Below are 19,338 nucleotides of genomic sequence, written 5' to 3' on the forward strand. Positions count from 1 at the left end.
AAAATACTCCAAAAGTCATCTAATTCACATTCTTGGATTTCTTTGCATTTGTCGACAGATGAGAAATGTTGAACTGGAGCAAAACAATCTAAGCCGTTGGATTAGATCCTGCCCTTGATTATCATACTGAGTTATGCATCATGCTTGCAATTTCAAACATACATCATGCCACACCAATTTCAGTAGGGAAATGATAAATTCACCCCCTCTGCTTCCGTGGGACACCCTTTGTAGTGTGAAAAGAGTTGTCATAAATACACTGGAGGGGGTGGCCCAATGAAGAATAGGGGGCAAATATATCACTTCTCTTTCAATATACCCTACTTATCTATAATATGCACGAATCACTTTGTTCTACATTTTACCCTCATTTTTTTTTAAAAAAAAAGGGATTTTATGCTATATAAAATTTGTTTTACACCCATTTTACATCGAAAGACACATTGCGTTGGTTTGGTTGTACTAAAGCCTAGATAGCTTGAGGGTTTTGCTAGCATTTGGGTGCCTTGTCAGCAAAACCCCTTGTTTGGTTGCCAATAGAGAATCGACATCGCAAAAGACGACCGGGAATGTCTCTTGGCTAATCATTGCATGTCGAGTGATGTGTCACCCTTGTCCCCTCCCTATGAAATTCATGCCAAAATCCACAAAAAATGTGGAATTTTGCTTGGATTTCTTTGGAATGATGCTTTTTATCTCTTTCTTCTCTCTTCACTCTCTAAGATGTTGACAACCAAAAACTACTTACCACCATTCTACAGGTAAGTTTCAGGTAAATCCAATGCTTGTCTCCTCCATGTTGACTACTGAACCACTAATCTACGAGACAAATACTAGTAACCAAACAGGGAAAAATCACTGCCCGGGAAAAATCACTGCCCTATTGACCGTAGAAGAGCAGCGGCGATTTTCATATCTTTTAAATAGGTGATCAATCTCCCTAATGGTTTTCTCTCTTAACAATTGTGGCAATCAAGAGAGCAACGGTCATTAGTAGCCTATAATTATAATTAGGCTACTAAGTGCGCGACTAGTACTACTTAGTAATAAAACTAATTACCCAATGATCTAGATTTAGCCTCTTTAAATGATCATGAAGAAAGTCAAAGTAAGAATTTTATATTAAGAGACGATTGAAAGATGGAATACATCCAGAGCTCTCATTGCAATCATGGTAAGCTCTTCCTTTCCCTCCCTAACATTGTCATTGGGAAAACCTAATTCTCTTTCTCTTTTTATAGTGCTTAATGTACTTGTCTTCTTCTCTTAAAGCATTCCCTAATCTTGCTAATTATAGATACATAATGGAATTCTCCTCTTGGAAATTCCATTTTCTCAATTGCCTTTTTGTTATTCTTTTCTTTAGTCTGTGTTTTCTCCTCACTCTTCTTTATTTTCCTCTTGCTTCTGTGCTCATGATCTGTTCACCACTTTGTGAAAGTAGTCTTTAACATCTCCTCTGAATGGTGACTAGTTCCTTATTGAAGTGGGGCATTTAATTATTCTACAATAAGCACTTGTGATTGTGAAATGTTCATTGTTTTCATAATTATGAGAAAGGGAATTGACTTTGATCCTTGGAACGAGCCCCTTGTCAAAGGAAAATCTCTATATGATAATTAACTTCTCTAGACCATTATGTAGGAATGATATTCTCCCATTATTCCCTACTCTGTTTTTATTCTTGTTTAACTATTCATTTCACTCATATCAGGGAATCATTGCCTTAGAATCCAAGAGCAACTCACATTTTCTTAGCCAAAATAACTCAAGCAATTTCTAGAAAGCTTCCCCTTCTCCACTTGCTCCAAATGTAGGAGTGGAGGTTCCTCTAACTTACAAGCATGATACCAGTTTAGTACCAGAGGCAGATTTCAAAGTCATTCTAAATTGCAGAGAAATTGGATAATGACAAGATGCATGTTATCATAATGACAAATCCACAGAACTGTAGAAATCATAATGATTGAAGAATTTAAAATCCGCTCTTATTATTCGTAGAAAATTACTGGAGTATATCAGTCACTACTGAAGAATTTCGAAAAACAAAGGGAATCATCACCAACTGAACCAGGACAACGTAAATTATTCATAAATTCATTCAGATGATTATAAATGTAGTTCAACATCTCTGTAGTTATATCCACTCCCACATCAACCAATCAATGCTGATCTTCACGAAGACTTGTTTCTTTATCAGAGTTGAGGGCCCCAACTTCACCATCTCAACTTTGGAGGGAAGTACTGCAGAATAAATCTTCTAAGAGCATAGAAAATTTAAAGAAAAAGTAAATTCAACAAGGAATATCTTAAGCGGTAGTCACCTTTTCAATGAGAGACAAGTAGTATGGCTTCACTTTGTCAACATCAATTCGAACTTTGCTCTTACTGTAGAGGTCATATTTGCTGCAAATAAATTCACAAAAAATAGTCAATAAGATGTTCTTTCCATTTTAGGGAATATCAATTATACAAAAAATATGAAGGATCTTCCAAAATTCGGCTCCTGAGGGAATGGGAATAGAAGTGTTGGATTAGATACACTAATCCCCACATAACATTAAATGCTAAAATCTAGTGAGAAAAGATTATCTTACTTGAATATCTGAAGCCACTTCAGATTCTGAACATCTTCCTCATTCATCAAATGTTTATATGCTCCTGACTTGTGAAAAGCTGGAAGATAACATGATGCAAAACCTTTCAACTTAGATGAAATGACCATGTACATGACTAGCTTTAACTCTAGTAATTAGAATTCCTAGAGAGAAAATCACAAGTTCTAGTACTTACGATAAAATGAATGGTATCTAATGATAAACAGTGCGGCAGGAGGTAGAGTAGTCTTGTTTTCCTTAGCCACCTAAGGATAAGACAAGAATAGATTTAAATAACCTTTTTTTTATGATTATTGAAAGAGAATCAACGAAATTCAATGGAGAAACCATTATAGAGAGCTAAATAGCTAAACCTCTTGGTTCCTGTTCGTTTAAGATTATGCCAACCAATTGTGAGTGCCAAACCAATTATTGGACTGAAATTTAAACGTAAATTTAAATGTAGTTTTGAGTCCAAGAATCGGTTTGGCACTCACAATTTGATTGTCTTAATCTTAAACGAACAGGGCATTAATGTTCAAAGACATGTAGAAGTAGAAGGCTATGAAGTAAATACCAGGTACATGTAGTCATCATGCCCCCAAGACATCAGTACATTGTTGAGCCCGCATCCTTCAGAGTAAATTCCGAACTTAGTGTTGTAAGTAGAATCATTGTAGTCTGGGTTTTCCTCGAAATACTGTTAACAATTCCAACCAGATTCCGAACAGCCAAAATTAAAAGATTGTTTAAAACCATGTCCGAGCAATTTTAAGCTTGTATAGTTAGTGATAAAATACCTGGTGATGAACAATTGATTCATCGAAGGCACAACCAACAGGAAATGTGTCACCTATAAATGGGTTTGTATGATTAATATGAAAAGCCAACAGGAAAATGATGGAAGTGAAAACAGACGTCTGTTTTATAGAGAAATTGAAATAAGGAGACATGATTCTCACCCACAACAGCCCACTGGGGAAGAGCTCCAAAGCTTGGATGAAGAAGAACCTTCCCAAGATCTGAAACCATGCAAGAATACAGTTGGATGTTATTCATTCAAGGTAACAACAACAATTAACAAAATTATTAGTACCACATGGGTGTAGTCAATTAAGAAGAAATTACCCAGTATAGTTTCTTGCTACAACTTTTCAATGAAAGTGAATTTATAAACCATCTAATCTTTATTGGAAAATTGTAATATGTGGGAATGTTGAAGCATAAATGATTAAATAACACTAACTCTAACAGCTTAAGCTTTTAGAGAAATTAGTTGTTTCACATGGTATTAGAGCTATTGTCTCACATGTCCTGGGTTCAAAACCTGATAACTCCTTGATATTAAAAATCCACATGGACGACCTATCTTAAAAAGAGGGATCACACATGAGGGCGAGTGTTTTATTATAATGATTATGGCCCTGTTCTTTTTAGGTATTGACAACCAACAGTGAGTCTAAAGCGGACTATCGCACTCAAAATTAAACGTGATTTTGAGTCCAATAATCAGCTTTTGACTCGCAATCGGTTGTCAAAATAAAAAACGAACAGGGCCTAAACAACACCAACTCTTGACTTTTGGAGTAATTGGTTGTTTCACAGGGAACCACCACCAGCTATGTTGGTGAAAAATGGTATTTAGTTCGGAATGAATTCTGATAACTGCATACTAAGAGGGCTTACACTAAATCATTGCTCTTAAATAATAGCAATCGTAACTTGATTTCCACTGAGCATTATCTTCAGACAATTGATTTTATTTTTTTTTGGTGGAAATTGGTAAACCAGAGGAAGTCTTTCAGATGTACATGTAAACATAAAAGATACTGAGAGAATGGAATTTGAGTTTGAATGAATACCATGAATGAGACCAGTGAGGTGCAACCAATCTTCATCAGGATAATCTTTCCTGATTGCTTCAGCTGTCTGCAACAAGTGTTCGATCTGAGGTTCGTCAAGGTCTGGATCGCTCTCGTCTACAAACTCATTGAGAAGTTCACAGCATTCCCATATGCTCATCTCTGTTCTATTCAATTTCCCATATTCCTCTCTCATCCTCTTTACCTACACTTGCATTAAGTTGATACACTCAAACCACCAAAAATTATATGAAACTAATCGTCATCAAGAAATAATTTCACTAGACTTACAAAATCATATGACTGTTGAATGTGATTCACCCGATAGAACTCTTCAACGCTCTTCTTTCTTTCACTCTCAGCATCATAATCTCTGTTTTCAAGTAATCTAAATGTCATATTTACTATATAATCAAATACCCAATTAGCATGAATAATCTTAACTAAAATATACATTTAATATAAGTAATTTATTTACCTTCATTCAAATAACATATCCATTTTCAACTCTTTTTATAGAATTCAAACAAATGAGAGTTTTTTATTTTTACAAGCACCCATTAAAAGCATCAAATTAGACCTGTATGAAAATGTGATTTAACTTTCTTTTTTTTTTTCTGAAAAAATTGACCCTTTACTCTAATCAACACTCATTTTACCATTTTTTTGGTAACATGATCTGGCCCACCATACATATGGTACTTATGGTGATCCAAATCCTGCGCATACACCTGTACACAGAATAGTTGCTATATATGTTCTTCCTTTTTTTACTATATATGCTCTTCCTTCACAGTTCTATCTAATTGCCGGTGGTGATGAGTGGCTACACCGATTAATTGGTGTATGCACTAAACAAGATCATTTCCTTTTGAAAACAAGTTACATTTTCTCTACAGTAATAAAAAGGGATCTATGACCTTAGCCGTTTAAGAACTTGTTAAATAATTAAGAAAAAAATAAACACCCATTAAATCTAAACATTTTCCCTTCAAAAAATTTACTGTATCTCTTCTAACCATATATTTATATGTAGTAAATAAGAGGAACATCCCATTAGATGAATAAAAAAATTCTGTAATTTTGCTTGGAAGAATATCTAGTAAGAAAATCACCTAAATGTCTGGCCGAATGAATTAGTTTCAGGCAACACAAATCCACCATCCAAAATCAGTTCATGTGGATCTATAGGGATCTTGTTATCATCTACTTCATGCCCTGAAAAAACAGAAACAAAACCACAAGAAAACCAGGACTTTAATTTATCTAAAAAACATACACTGAAAATTAGTATATAACCCATCTCTACCCCTTCATTTGGGGTGTGAAGAAACAGATGGTAAAGACCATTTGATCGTTGCAATTTTCATCCAACAACCCAATGGTTTATAGTTTATACACTGAGATTAGTTCTAAAGATTATACATAGATTGGTTTTTGAAATTGCATGTATAAGAACTCACCAGCTTGAGGCTGTTCAATGATGATTGTCATCTTCTTCTCAACAAAAACAAAGAAAACCCAGATGAAATATAGGCTATGGTAGATGAAAAAGGATTAAAAACTAGAAAATGGATTGACTGAAACAAATACTCTCTTCGGGATGGAATGGAGGGCGTTAGATGCGTCTATATATAGCCATATAGGGTGTGGGATTTGGTTTACTACCGCATAAAATGGAAAGTTAGGATTTGTTACGAAACGTTATTAGCACTCTCATATTTAAGAAAAAGGCTACTGTTATTAGCACTCTCATATTTTAATAATTGCACTAACTTATCTTTTATTATTTAAACAGCTGTCAAATGTTATTTTAGTTCCCAAACAGCTCTAAGCTAATGAAAACAGAAAAAGACAAGTTGAGTTTGTGCAATTATTTAAACATGGTAGTGCCAATATCAGTGGCCTAAAAACGGAAAGAAAATTAGTGAAGCAATAAAGAAAGGAGACTGGTATCATATTTTGATAATGGCACTACTCTTTGTTTTACACCTTTTTTAAAAAATAGGATGTTCATACCCGTCAAAACCTGATTATAAATGTATTAAAAAAGAGACTTGTGAGGCAATTTGGTGGAAAGAGAGAGAACAGACAGATGAATAAAAAAAAAGGACTGCTAATAAGTGAGGTGCAAAGGCCAATATTAAAATATGGGTGGTGTCAGTATCACTTCCGATTGGTTTTTTTTTTAATATTAGGGAGATTAGACATTGATATTAATAAGAAAAGTAACATCAAGGCAGCTGATATTTGCACCACAGAGTATTGATAACAAGACAAACTCAACCTGTCTTCTCTTTTACAGCATGTTAAAATTATATAAGACAAACCAAGAAAAATAGTATATAATTGTTGATTCATTATTTTGATAACGGCACTACTCGTGCTGAACTCCCCTAAGGAAATTCAAACTAGTCTGACTCAGCTTCTACGTGGAGACAACAAACAACTCTCAGAGTTTTTAGGATTTCTATATCTGTCAAACGAAGGAAGATGGGACCCACATGACGTGGCATCTAGTAGTCATTGTTTGGATTTTATCAATTAAAGTCCATGAAAGATTGTGTTATCCCCATTTGAATGTTTACACCCTAAATATCTTAGCCCACGCGTTGAACATCTGTGAGATGAACGAACGATCCATGAAGTGCCACGTCATATCTGACATTATCAAAAATGGGTTCTTCTCTTCTAGTGATTAGATCGTCATCTGCAACTAATTACCTATTAATCCGTATTTAATTTGAGATAATCCTGTCATTTAGTGTGGATAAGGTCATCATCTCCAACTAATTAGTTATTAAACCGTGTTTAATTTGAGATAAACCTGTCATTATCTTCGGCACCCATTACGTTAAATTTGTTGCCGACTTCAACAGCTATTTGATAGGCAATTTCTAGGGGAAAGCCATTTCGCGGCTCAATTTTGCAGGAGAGAACAGCCACACAGGCTCACTTTTGAGCAGATTTTGTCTTATTCATTTAATTCATCTGAGTTGGCTGTTCTCTCCTTCGAAAGCCACCCACAAAATAGTTTTCCGAGAAAGTCCCTAGTAAATTCCTTAATATTTATAAGGTACAATAAAATGGCACACTCTAGGCCGAAATTTGAATCATATGTAAAATATATTCTTGTCTTTTGAGAGGCAAAAATTTAGCTAGAGCTTAAAAATGTAAGGTACATTATTTTCAATAGCAATACATAAATTTACTTGTAGATGATATTTAATTAACGATAAAGAAATTAGCATCTATTAGGCATTTACTTATATTCATAAAGCTTTAAATGACCTTGGAGGCCACACAATGTTTCTCATTATGTATAGTATGGATTAAAATATCCAAAGGGAAATTTACAGTTACAAGATTCTAGTGGTGGTAGATAAGGATGCAACTCGGGTCGGGTTGGGTCGGGTTGAGCCCAACCCGAACCCAACCCGAGGAACCATTTGCTCAACCCAAATCCGACCCAACCCGAGTTCCAACCCAACCCGACCTGAAGAACCCTTTTTGCCAACTCGACCCCGACCCAACCCAACCCTAGATTTTAAGCTTAAAAAAATAAAAATTTTTATTAAAAATGTCAGGTTCACTAGGGTCGGATTGCCAAATCCCTCAACCTGAACCCGACCCAAACTCAACCCGGGTTGAGAAAACCCTACCTAAACCCGAACCCGACTTGAACTCAACCCAACCCGACTTTTTTACTGGTTGAACCCGACGGGTTCGAGTTGAGCCCGCCCAAGATGTCCCTAGTACTGGTAGAGGAAGGAGGTTGGGAGAGGGAGAGAATCGAGAGGGCATTAGTGAGGAGAGGGTCAGATGTTGGTGAAAAAATATGGAAAATAAAAACTCTATTTTGGTAAAGTTTTATTTTTCCTATTTTCCATACACTTAGAACCATCTCCTCGCTCATGCCTGCCAAATATGGCCTAAATAACCACGAGAGTCACTCAACCATATGTTTTGTATACTATTTTATGCTAAAATTATCATTATTTTAGCACGTGCCATGCTAGAAATGAAAGGGGAAAGTTTTTTACGCTACTAATGTCAATGTCGAGCATAAATAGTATACAATATATGGTTGCAAAATGGTTTAACAATTATTAATTACAAAAGAGGAATTACTTCAAGTTTCTGTCCTACAACTGTGACTGGCCAAAATTGATCAAAAACTCGTATGGCAGAGCTTAATTTGGGCTGTTCATTAACGTGATTTGACATCAAAAAGCGCTAATAAGGGGAGCGAATGCGTACCGCAGGGGGAGTGAAAATATCATCACCCTTTTATATATCCTTATATTATGCACTAAACATAGCAATTATATGATCTACGAGTGCATATTTATTGGCGGCAAAAGTACAATTGGAGCCATATAACTGGATGTTCTAAACCATTCATTTGTTGGTCCCACCCTAGATAGAAAGTACCCCGAAAATTATCTCTATAGGATAATCCTAACCCTCCAATATATTTGGTGTAAAATGAATGGCTTAGAATGTTTAAAAAATGATGGTATAAAAATTTCCACAAATTGAAGGGTTAGAGCTTAGGAACATCCTATGGGGATGGATTTTGGTCTAGAAAAGTCCTTCAACAACAAATAATTCCTCTAAATTTTTTGTTTGCCACACACCCATTTACTTATGACCGTTTTGAGTATATATGTAGTGATATACTAATATTTTGATTTTCCTTCCGTCTTTCCACTCCCTTGTTTTGATAACATCACTCCTGACTTCATTAATACGCCATTGGATGTGTTCAATTTGAAGGTGATAAAATAGTCCCATATGGACAAAACAAATTTCTTCATACACTTTCTCTCTCTAACCTAGAGGAGAGAGATTTATCACTCCCCATGTGTCTTTATCTCTCCACTTTCTCTCTCTAACCCAGAGGAGAGAGAAAGACACATGGGAGTAAATTTAAGATATTTGGGAGTGGATTTATCACTGCCCTTTTCCAAAGTATATTAATTGCTTTTATGGGGATTTTAGCCTCTTTGTCTTTTAGTGGACGTGGCACTAATGGTGGGTGCCCATTTATTTTTTTTTCCACAAAACGGGATCCCGTTTTCCTAGCAGTGCTCTATACCAAATTTATCAAGACAGAAAGGATTACAAGTGTATTTTGGGGATAAAGTATTAAAGATCTCCCCAAACACAATGAGTCAAAAGATGCTCTTAATTTGGCTAGACGATCCTCCAAATTGTTGGCTTTTAAATGCAAATGCAGATCTTTAATCTCATCCATGGGATTGGCAAGTCTCTATGACCCATTGCACATCCTTTGGCTCACAGAAATGTATTAGAAGAATCGATTTCCACTTCCAACATGAACTATATTTGCGTTAAAATGGCCATATCTTGGTGAAGAGCGCGAACCTCATCTTCTGTGGAACCAGTTATGCCAATTGCACCTGCAAAAGAATAGATGATGTCACCCAAAGAATTCTTATAAACACCTCCAATACCTCCCTTGCCTGAATTGCCAAGGGAGGAACCATTGACATTGAGTTTTAAGACGTTTCTAGGAGGGGATTTCCATCTCGCTACAACTTTAGAATTGGGAACATCACTCCTGACTTCATTAATACGCCATTGGATGTGTTCAATTCGAAGGCGATAAAATAGTCCCATCTGGACAAGGAAAACTTTCTTCTTCCAAGTCCCATTTGACACAATAAGTTATTTTAATTTAATGGAGTGATAAATCGACTCCCCATGTGTCTTTATCTCTCCACTTTCTCTCTCTAGCCCAAAGGAGAGAGAAAGACACATGGGAGTCAATTTAAGATATTTGGGAGTGGATTTATCACTTCCCTTTTCCAAAGTATATTTATTGCTTTTATGGGGATTTTAGCCTCTTTGTCTTTTAGTGGACGTGGCACTAATGGTGGGTACCCATTTTTTTTTTCCACAAAACGGTATCCCATTTTCCTAGGAGTGCTCTATACCAAATTTATCAAGACAGAAAGGATTACAAGTACATTTTGGGGATAAAGTATTAAAGATCTCCCCAAACACAATGAGTCATTAGATGCTCTTAATTTGGCTAGACGATCTTCCAAATTGTTGGCTTTTAAATGCAAATGCAGATCTTTAATCTCATCCATGAGATTGGCAAGTCTCTACGACCCATTGCACATCCTTAGGCTCACAGAAATGTATTAGAAGAATCGATTTCCACTTCCAACATGAACTACATTTTCGTTAAAATGGCCATATCTTGGGGAAGAGCGCGAACCTCATCTTCTGTGGAACCAGTGATGCCAATTGCACCTGCAAAAGAATAGATGATGTCACCCAAAGAATTCTTTTAAACACCTCCAATACCTCCCTTGCATGGATTGCCAAGGGAGGAACCATTGACATTGAGTTTTAGGACGTTTCTAGGAGGGGATTTCCATCTCGCTACCACTTTAGAATTGGGAACACCACTCCTGACTTCATTAATACGCCATTGGATGTGTTCAATTCGAAGGTGATAAAATAATCCCATCTGGACAAGGAAAACTTTCTTCTTCCAAGTCCCATTTGATACAATAAGTTATTTTAATTTAAGGGAGTGATAAATCGACTCCCAAATATCTTAAATTGACTCCCCATGTTTCTTTATCTCTCCACTTTCTCTCTCTAACCCAGAGGAGAGAGAAAGACACATGAGAGTCAATTTAAGATATTTGGGAGTGGATTTAACACTTCCCTCAAAGTATAATTATTGCTTTTATGGGGATTTTAGCCTCTTTGTCTTTTAGTGGACATGGTACTAATGGTGCGTGCCTGTAGACACCCCATTTTGACCTGACCCAGGTTGGTAATGTTTATGCGAGACCTCGTCAAATTAGTGAGTTAAGGTCCCGAATTCGATCCTAAGTTGGGTTAGGGTCCCATCGAGGGTCCTGTCAAATCTCATCAAAATCTAAGCATATTTGTCAAATAAGACGAGCCTTGAGAGCATCGTAGTATAAGTGGATAGGGGGGTTGAATTAATCAAGGTAGGGGCTGTCCAAGTGGGATGGGAGGGGTTACAATATTATTCTCATATATAAAACATGAAAAGGGGGTTGAATTAGCCCGTCCAAATCGCAGCTTAGTTGGCGCGCCCATCAAAGTTTTGTGCGTTTATCAATTGTAGAGGTGCCGATATCTACAACTCATTTTTGGGTATAAAATCAACGGAAAAAAAAAGAAAGAGAGGAGAGGCTCATTTCTCGTTGATAGCAGAGAGAGAGAGAAAAAAAAAGAGGGAGGGAGCTGCCATCTTCACACCTCCGGCCGGAATCCGGCAAGCCCACCTCGCTCCGACCGAAATCTCCATTAAGGCTGTTAACCCTCTCCCACCCTCACCCTCAAACCTTTGCTATTTTGATCCCCATGGAAACCCCTCTCTCTTAATCTCCATCCAAACCCATTCTATTTCAGATCTTTGCGAATCCACCACAAGCTCCGACCGGCCATCGTCTTCTCTTCTCCCAAACCCAGCTCCGACCACTCTTCGCCCATTCACCATCACAATCACCATCAAGAACCATCTCATTAACCCCAACCCTAGATCTAACCACAACCGCCATTAAATCCGGCCACCCCGCCAGCTATCAGTTACCGTCACCACCATCTCTCCCACCTCCAGGCCGGCCAATCATCGCTAGATTTCAGATCTGAGATCTGAAATCTCAGATCTGAGATCTCAGATCTGAGAAGAGAGGGAGAAGAGAGAGAGAGAGAGAGAGAGAGAGAGAGAGAGAGCAAGAGAGGGAGAGAGAAAAAGCAAGGCCAAGTTAGGGTCCCTCCTCTCTAATCTGGTCATCTTCTCCGGCAGGATTTCGCTTGAATCCGGTTCCCGATGAGAGAGGGTAAAGATCTTGATATGCCTGAGAAGAATTGAATCAAGAAGCATATTGGCTGAAATTCTTCAGATTCTGTAGTTCCAGCAACATCCTGAGTTTTCCGGCCAACCAAATCTCGCCAGCAAGCCCAGAATCCGGCATTTGAAGTTACATTTCAGTTGGATTTCCTTATTTTCATCGATTTAAATCCCAGTGTTCTCCATTAACATTTATCACTCAGATCGTCTTCTCCTATTGAGCATATCATTTTCATTTTTGCAGGTAATTGTGCACCCTCTCTTTTGGATTATCAGAATAGTTTAACATTCTTAAATCTTTGCTCTGAATTAATTCTTAATGGAGGTTATGGGATTTCCAGTGACAAGAGGTTTTAATTTATGAGATTACAACTCGTTGTCATGGTAGAAGATCAACTGGTTTTCTTCTTCTTCAATATTTTAGGATAAATTGCCATGTTCATGATTAAGCTTGGAGTGTGCATATTTCTCTGATCAAACTGAAATTGAAAGTCATTTCGTAAAAGAAGCCAGGTATTAGGGTAAAGCAAAATGGTTTTGGAATTGGTATTGTTGTTAGATATCAGAGCACCTATTATTGCCTTCTTTGCTTTTGCCTTGTCATTATTATGGCTTAAAATATGAATAGAATTATATTTTAGCCCGTGCCAATTTTTTTTTTAATGTGCTTCTTCATCTTAAGGGCAATGAAAGAGTTATCTAGAGCCCTCCATTCTAGGAGACATGCTATGTCTCATTAGGCCTTCCTCCCTTGGAGACGAGCTTCATTTAGAGCCTACCCTTAGGGAAGTTGTCTTGATTTTGACAGATAATGTACCCATAGGAGGCATGCCTTGTCTCATTTATAGAGCCGCTATTTGGAGACAAACCTTATCTCATTTAGAGGATTTCCATTTTTAGGAGGCTTACCCAGCCTTATATTAGAGCAGCTCCTTTTAGAGAGTCTTTGATTCATTCCTCATTTAAGTTGTAGTATTAGAGAGCCTTTGGCTCATTTGTCTTTGTTAGTGGTTTTTATTAGAGAGTCGTCGACTCACTCGTCCTTTAGATAGCATTGTTAGAGAGTCGTTGACTCCCTCGTCCTTCAGGTAGTGTTATTAGAGAGTCGTTGACTCGCTCGTCCTTTGGTTGGCATTGTTAGAGAGTCTTTGACTCGCTCGTCCTTTAGAAAGTGTTATTAGAAAGTCCTTGACTCATCTGTCCTTTTAGGAGCGTTATTTGAGAGTCTTTGACTCATTTACCTTCGCTTTTGGTAGTGTTTTTAGAGGGAATTTCTCTTTAGTTTTGGTGTCTTTTCTCTTCTTTAGAGACTAGCACAGTCTTATTAAAGCTTTGTTTAGTTGTGATCTTAGATCATCTCATTACTTTTGATAGCTAGCTTATTCGGTTTAGGGGTTTCCCCTATTAGCCCTAGGGTTTGACCCTAGGGTGTTGCTTTGCATTTTCCCTTAGGTCTTTGACCAAAAGGGTGAAATCAGAAATTAAAAATTTAAAAACATCAGAAATTCAAAATCCAAAAACATATAAAAAGCTTTAAAACTCAAAAACATTGAATACGTTTAAAACTAAAAAACATTAAAAATTTAAAACATAAAAATATTTGAAAAATCTTAAAAAAGCCTAAATTGTTAAGCGTTTTAGAGGTAATAATTAGTAGAGTTCGTTTGAACTACGTTGGCTTGATCCTCTTCCACGAGGTACGTAGTGCAGCTTGGGATCCATATCCCAAGTCCAGCCAAACTTTTTTGTAAATAATGTTTTAAACCTTCTTCAAAAACCTTTAAAACCTTGTTTTCAAAAGATCTTCCTCTAGAGTTAGGAGTTTCTCCTAGATAGAGAGTTTTAGAGTTTAGGGTTTCTTTTGATAGGGTTTTTTATTGTGTGCTTGTTGTGTGCTTGTTTTAGAGTTAGGAGTCTGTCCTAGAGTTATAGGAACGCCTCCGTCCGGTCAGTCGGCGATCCATATTGCCGACTGATGACTAGAGTAGGATACGCTAGTCTACGCTTGGTTTTCTTTAGAAAATACAGCCTAGTTACACATAGGTTGTAGGAATCACATGCATTAGCTTAGGGCTAATATGCATTTAGTTAGGGCATACAGGGTGTCCTAAAATCCACAATTCACTGAAATTTAAATAATCGTGCAAGAAACTTTAATAACTAGTCCGGTCTTTTAGATCGAGTCTAGGATAGAGGTCTATGTGTCTTAGGCATCATAGCTTAGAATAGGCGCGAAGAACTACGTTGCTCTGATTCTTGCGGAGGTGGGGATACGTAGGCTTCTTTGGATGAATACCAGACCATCCGAAGACTCGAGCTAATCATTTAGAGTCTTAGGATTTGCTGTGTAGTTATTGTATGTTTTGATATGTTTTCTTACTTTCTTGTACTGATCCTATACCTTTAGCTGTAGCTTGCATGTGTTTGCACATCAGAACTTAGACACCCATTAGGCATGTCACTCATAACCTAGCTATGCTTAGGTGGCATATCTTTCATTTTATTTTTGTGCGTGATTATTATTTGTATTCTGAGGAAATGCATGCTTAGGTAGACGACTCCTGAGGGTTGTTCCCATTTCATATGATTTTCGCCCGAAACTCTTCGAGGTTAATAATAAATGGCATAAGAGACCAAGTGCTTGCACTCGGACGTATTGGGGGTGCTTTTCAGACCTTCTCCATTCGTAATCAGGCACGAACCCATATATATTTCTGGTTATCCATTGCACAGAGGATTTGATTTTAGGGTTTCATGGCATATCCATGGATGCCGACTCTGAGTTTATTTTAGGTATGTCTCGGTTTCGAGCCTTGGCTCCGGATCAAGACATATCTCTTTCTTTTTATATCACCACTCGTGCTATGCTATGAGGGTGGCATCCATTTTGAGAGTTCCTTGGTAGAGCTCTCCATTCATGTGGATGATCCAGAGGGTGCTAGGGACCTGTTCCCTCGCCGTCCTCGGATCGGGGTCCACAGTGCCCTTTTTTTTCCACAAAACGGGATCCCGTTTTCCCAGCAGTGCTCTATACCAAATTTATCAAGACAGAAAGGATTACAAGTGCATTTTGGGGATAAAGTATTAAAGATCTCCCCAAACACAATGACTCATTAGATGCTCTTAATTTGGCTAGACGATCTTCCAAATTGTTCGCTTTTAAATACAAATGCAGATCTTTAATCTCATCCATGGGATTGGCAAGTCTCTACGACCTATTGCACATCCTTTGGCTCACAGAAATGTATTAGAAGAATCGATTTCCACTTCCAACATGAACTATATTTGCGTTAAAATGGCCATATCTTGGTGAAGAGCGCGAACCTCATCTTCTGTGGAACCAGTGATGCCAATTGCACTTGCAAAAGAATAGATGATGTCACCCAAAGAATTCTTATAAACGCCTCCAATACCTCCCTTGCCTGGATTGCCAAGGGAGGAACCATTGACATTGAGTTTTAAGACGTTTCTAGGAGGGGATTTCCATCTCGCTACCACTTTAGATTTGGGAACACCACTCCTGACTTCATTAATTTGCCATTGGATGTGTTCAAATCGAAGGTGATAAAATAGTCCCATCTGGACAAGGAAAACTTTCTTCTTCCAAGTCCCATTTGATACAATAAGTTATTTTAATTTAAGGGAGTGATAAATCGACTCCCAAATATCTTAAATCGACTCCCCATGTGTCTTTATCTCTCCACTTTCTCTCTCTAACCCAAAGGAGAGAGAAAGACACATGGGAGTCAATTTAAGATATTGGGAGTGGATTTATCACTGCCCTCTCCAAAGTATATTTATTGCTTTTATGGGGATTTTAGCCCCTTTGTCTTTTAGTGGGCGTGGCACTAATGGTGGGTGCCCATTTTTTTTTTTCCACAAAACGGGATCCCGTTTTCCTAGCAGTGCTCTATACCAAATTTATCAAGACAGAAAGGATTACAAGTGCATTTTGGGGATAAAGTATTAAAGATCTCCCCAAACACAATGAGTCATTAGATGCTCTTAATTTGGCTAGACGATCCTCCAAATTGTTGGCTTTTAAATGCAAATGCAGATCTTTAATCCCATCCATGGGATTGGCAAGTCTCTACGACCCATTGGACATCCTTTGGCTCACAGAAATGTATTAGAAGAATCGATTTCCACTTCCAACATGAACTACATTTGCGTTAAAATGGCCATATCTTGGTGAAGAGCGCGAACCTCATCTTCTGTGGAACAAGTGATGCCAATTGCACCTGCAAAAGAATAGATGATGTCACGCAAAGAATTCTTATAAACACCTCCAATACCTCCCTTGCCTGGATTGCCAAGGGAGGAACCATTGACATTGAGTTTTAAGACGTTTCTAGGAGGGGATTTCCATCTCGCTACCACTTTAGATTTGGGAACACCACTGACTTCATTAATACGCCATTGTATGTGTTCAATTCGAAGGTGATAAAATAGTCCCATCTGGACAAGGAAAACTTTCTTTTTCCAAGTCCCATTTGATACAATAATTTATTTTAATTTAAGGGAGTGATAAATCGACTCCCAAATATCTTAAATCGACTCCCCATGTGTCTTTATCTCTCCACTTTCTCTCTCTAACCCAGAGGAGAGAGAAAGACACATGGGAGTCAATTTAAGATATTTGGGAGTGGATTTATCACTGCTCTTTCCAAAGTATATTTATTGCTTTTATGGGGATTTTAGCCTCTTTGTCTTTTAGTGGACGTGGCACTAATGGTGGGTGCCCATTTTCTTTTTCCACAAAACGGGATCCCGTTTTCCTAGTAGTGCTCTATACCAAATTTATCAAGACAGAAAGGATTACAAGTGCCTTTTGGGGATAAAGTATTAAAGATCTCCCCAAACACAATGAGTCATTAGATGCTCTTAATTTGGCTAGACGATCCTCCAAATTGTTGGCTTTTAAATGCAAATGCAGATCTTTAATCTCATCAATGGGATTGGCAAGTCTCTACGACCCATTGCACATCCTTTTGCTCACAGAAATGTATTAGAAGAATCGATTTCCACTTCCGACATGAACTACATTTGCGTTAAAATGACCACATCTTGGCGAAGAGCGCGAACCTCATCTTCTGTGGAACCAGTGATGCCAATTGCACCTACAAAAAAATAGATGATGTCACCCAAAGAATGCTTATAAACACGTCCAATACCTCCCTTGCCTGGATTGCCAAGGGAGGAACCATTGACATTGAGTTTTAAGACGTTTCTAGGAGGGGATTTCCATCTCGCTACCACTTTAGAATTGGGAACACCACGCCTGACTTCATTAATACGCCATTGGATGTGTTCAATTCAAAGGTGATAAAATAGTCCCATCTGGACAAGGAAAACTTTCTTCTTCCGAGTCCCATTTGATACAATAAGTTATTCTAATGTAAGGGAGTGATAAATCGACTCCCAAATATCTTAAATCAACTCCCCATGTGTCTTTATCTCTCCACTTTCTCTCTCTAACCCAGAGGAGAGAGAAAGACACATGGGGAGTCCATTTAAGATATTTGGGAGTGGATTTATCACTGTCCTTAATTTATCACTTATATACATATATGAGATTCATCACTTAATCATGGATATGTAGAAATTAGAAAAGAAGACAAAAGACTCCTTATAGAAATAACAAAAAACGTATCCGGCTTTAGTTGATTTGTGTCGAAGTTCAAACCATTCAAACGAATTTATTTAAGAGTGAGTTTTTACTCTGATCAATCACATCAAACTTTTATTTTCTTTCAACCTTCACTTTTATCCATTTTCCATTGGAAATTACATCACAGGGCCCACGCACAGTAATATAGCATCATCTGTGCTGGGAATTTAATCGGGTAGAACTCACCCCTAAAAGCTAGCCGTTAAGGGGAGGGTGCCCATTCCCTTATAAGCCCATCCACATCCATCTAATTATCCGATGTGGGACCATTGCTTTCACGTGGAACCCCCAACAATCTGGACCCGTCATCTGATTGCCTCCAAGTTTTAGATTCCAACATTTTTGATAATTCGATCATAGATCTTGAAAGTGGGTCGTTGCCTTTTTAATTTTCATGTAACTGATCAAACGGTTGAATCATCAGATAAGTGTGTTTTATCTTTGTTTTGTAGCTAAGCGAGCTCGAACCCCAACCTCATGGTTGCAACACAGAGCATCTTCTAAGTGAGATAAGGGCCTAAGACTAAAATTGCCCGTCTCATTAGAATTCAATGAGAATTCACGGTGGTAGACCTATGGAATAAAAGGTCCGACCACGCTAATGTAAGGGGGGTGAGCCCAAATCAAGCTTCTTGTACGCTTCTCATATTGAAGCTTTTCATAGTTTTTCTTTTACCTTTTTGTTCTTAAATAATTTCTTTGAGAGAACAGATCAAAAGAAACATCTGTGAGTGTTATCGTTCATACAGGTCCCACCTTGATCCATTTGGACTATCCAATGTGGGAGATCTCACTTAGATTGTATATGACCTCGAAATTTTCTCTAAACAAACAAATTTGCAAGTTGATCAACCATCAGAAGAACTCTATTACAGTTTACTGATTACGAATTCAACAAACAAAATATCAATTGATCAACCATTTAGATTGTATATGACCTCCAAATCTTCTGAAAAAGAAATTATCAGAATTTTAATTTACTAATAGAGATTTTCCAACCCGCAAGCCAAATGAAACTTGAGGGGCAGCCCTCTATCATAGCATATGCATTGTCCCTTCGGGACTTTATTTCCTAGTAGCCACCTGCATAAGTAGGAAAATAAAAGTAACTAAAGAGAGCCTTCATTGGTTTGCATTGCCTATCTCCTATTTTACATTTCTACCATCTGATCATTCTTATAAATTTGTCCCATCAGAAATACCATACGAATATGGGAAAGGAAAATGTTTATCATGGATGATCAATGATAACAGAGCAGAGAAAACATTTAGATATCAGCAAAACATTGAAAATGATGTCTCTTAACTAGGCTTAGAATCATTTTAGTAGTGAAT

The 19,338-nt window shown here is 37.6% G+C and overlaps 1 protein-coding gene across 1 annotated transcript; it reads right to left on the reverse strand.

The window, feature by feature from the left end:
- Positions 1–1,966: 1,966 nt before the first annotated feature.
- On the reverse strand, positions 1,967–6,117 carry LOC143861333 (inositol oxygenase 1-like). The gene is made up of 11 exons (XM_077372269.1): positions 5,923–6,117; positions 5,575–5,677; positions 4,751–4,832; positions 4,460–4,664; positions 3,560–3,619; positions 3,398–3,450; positions 3,175–3,297; positions 2,794–2,863; positions 2,598–2,676; positions 2,325–2,406; positions 1,967–2,244 (listed from the first exon to the last, which is right to left on the reverse strand). Exons 1-11 carry the CDS (start codon positions 5,951–5,953, stop codon positions 2,218–2,220), a joined length of 915 nt encoding a protein of 304 aa, XP_077228384.1. The 5' UTR covers positions 5,954–6,117; the 3' UTR covers positions 1,967–2,217.
- Between the last annotated feature and the right edge of the window lie 13,221 nt (positions 6,118–19,338).

This window comes from Tasmannia lanceolata, unplaced genomic scaffold (assembly GCF_043159265.1).
Source record: "Tasmannia lanceolata isolate RefF3 unplaced genomic scaffold, GAP_Taslan_0.1 ptg000003l, whole genome shotgun sequence".
Taxonomy (NCBI): Eukaryota; Viridiplantae; Streptophyta; class Magnoliopsida; order Canellales; family Winteraceae; genus Tasmannia; species Tasmannia lanceolata.

What these genes read in the sequence shown, in the direction of transcription:
- LOC143861333 (XM_077372269.1), bottom strand. Translation starts at nt 5,953, where the DNA reads ATGACAATCATCATTGAACAGCCTCAAGCTG. An exon ending in TTCAACAGTCATATGATTTT is followed by an intron (nt 4,665 to 4,750) that starts GTAAGTCTAGTG and finishes ATGCAAGTGTAG; the next exon opens with GTAAAGAGGATGAGAGAGGA. An exon ending in AAGTGGCTTCAGATATTCAA is followed by an intron (nt 2,407 to 2,597) that starts GTAAGATAATCT and finishes ATTTATTTGCAG; the next exon opens with CAAATATGACCTCTACAGTA.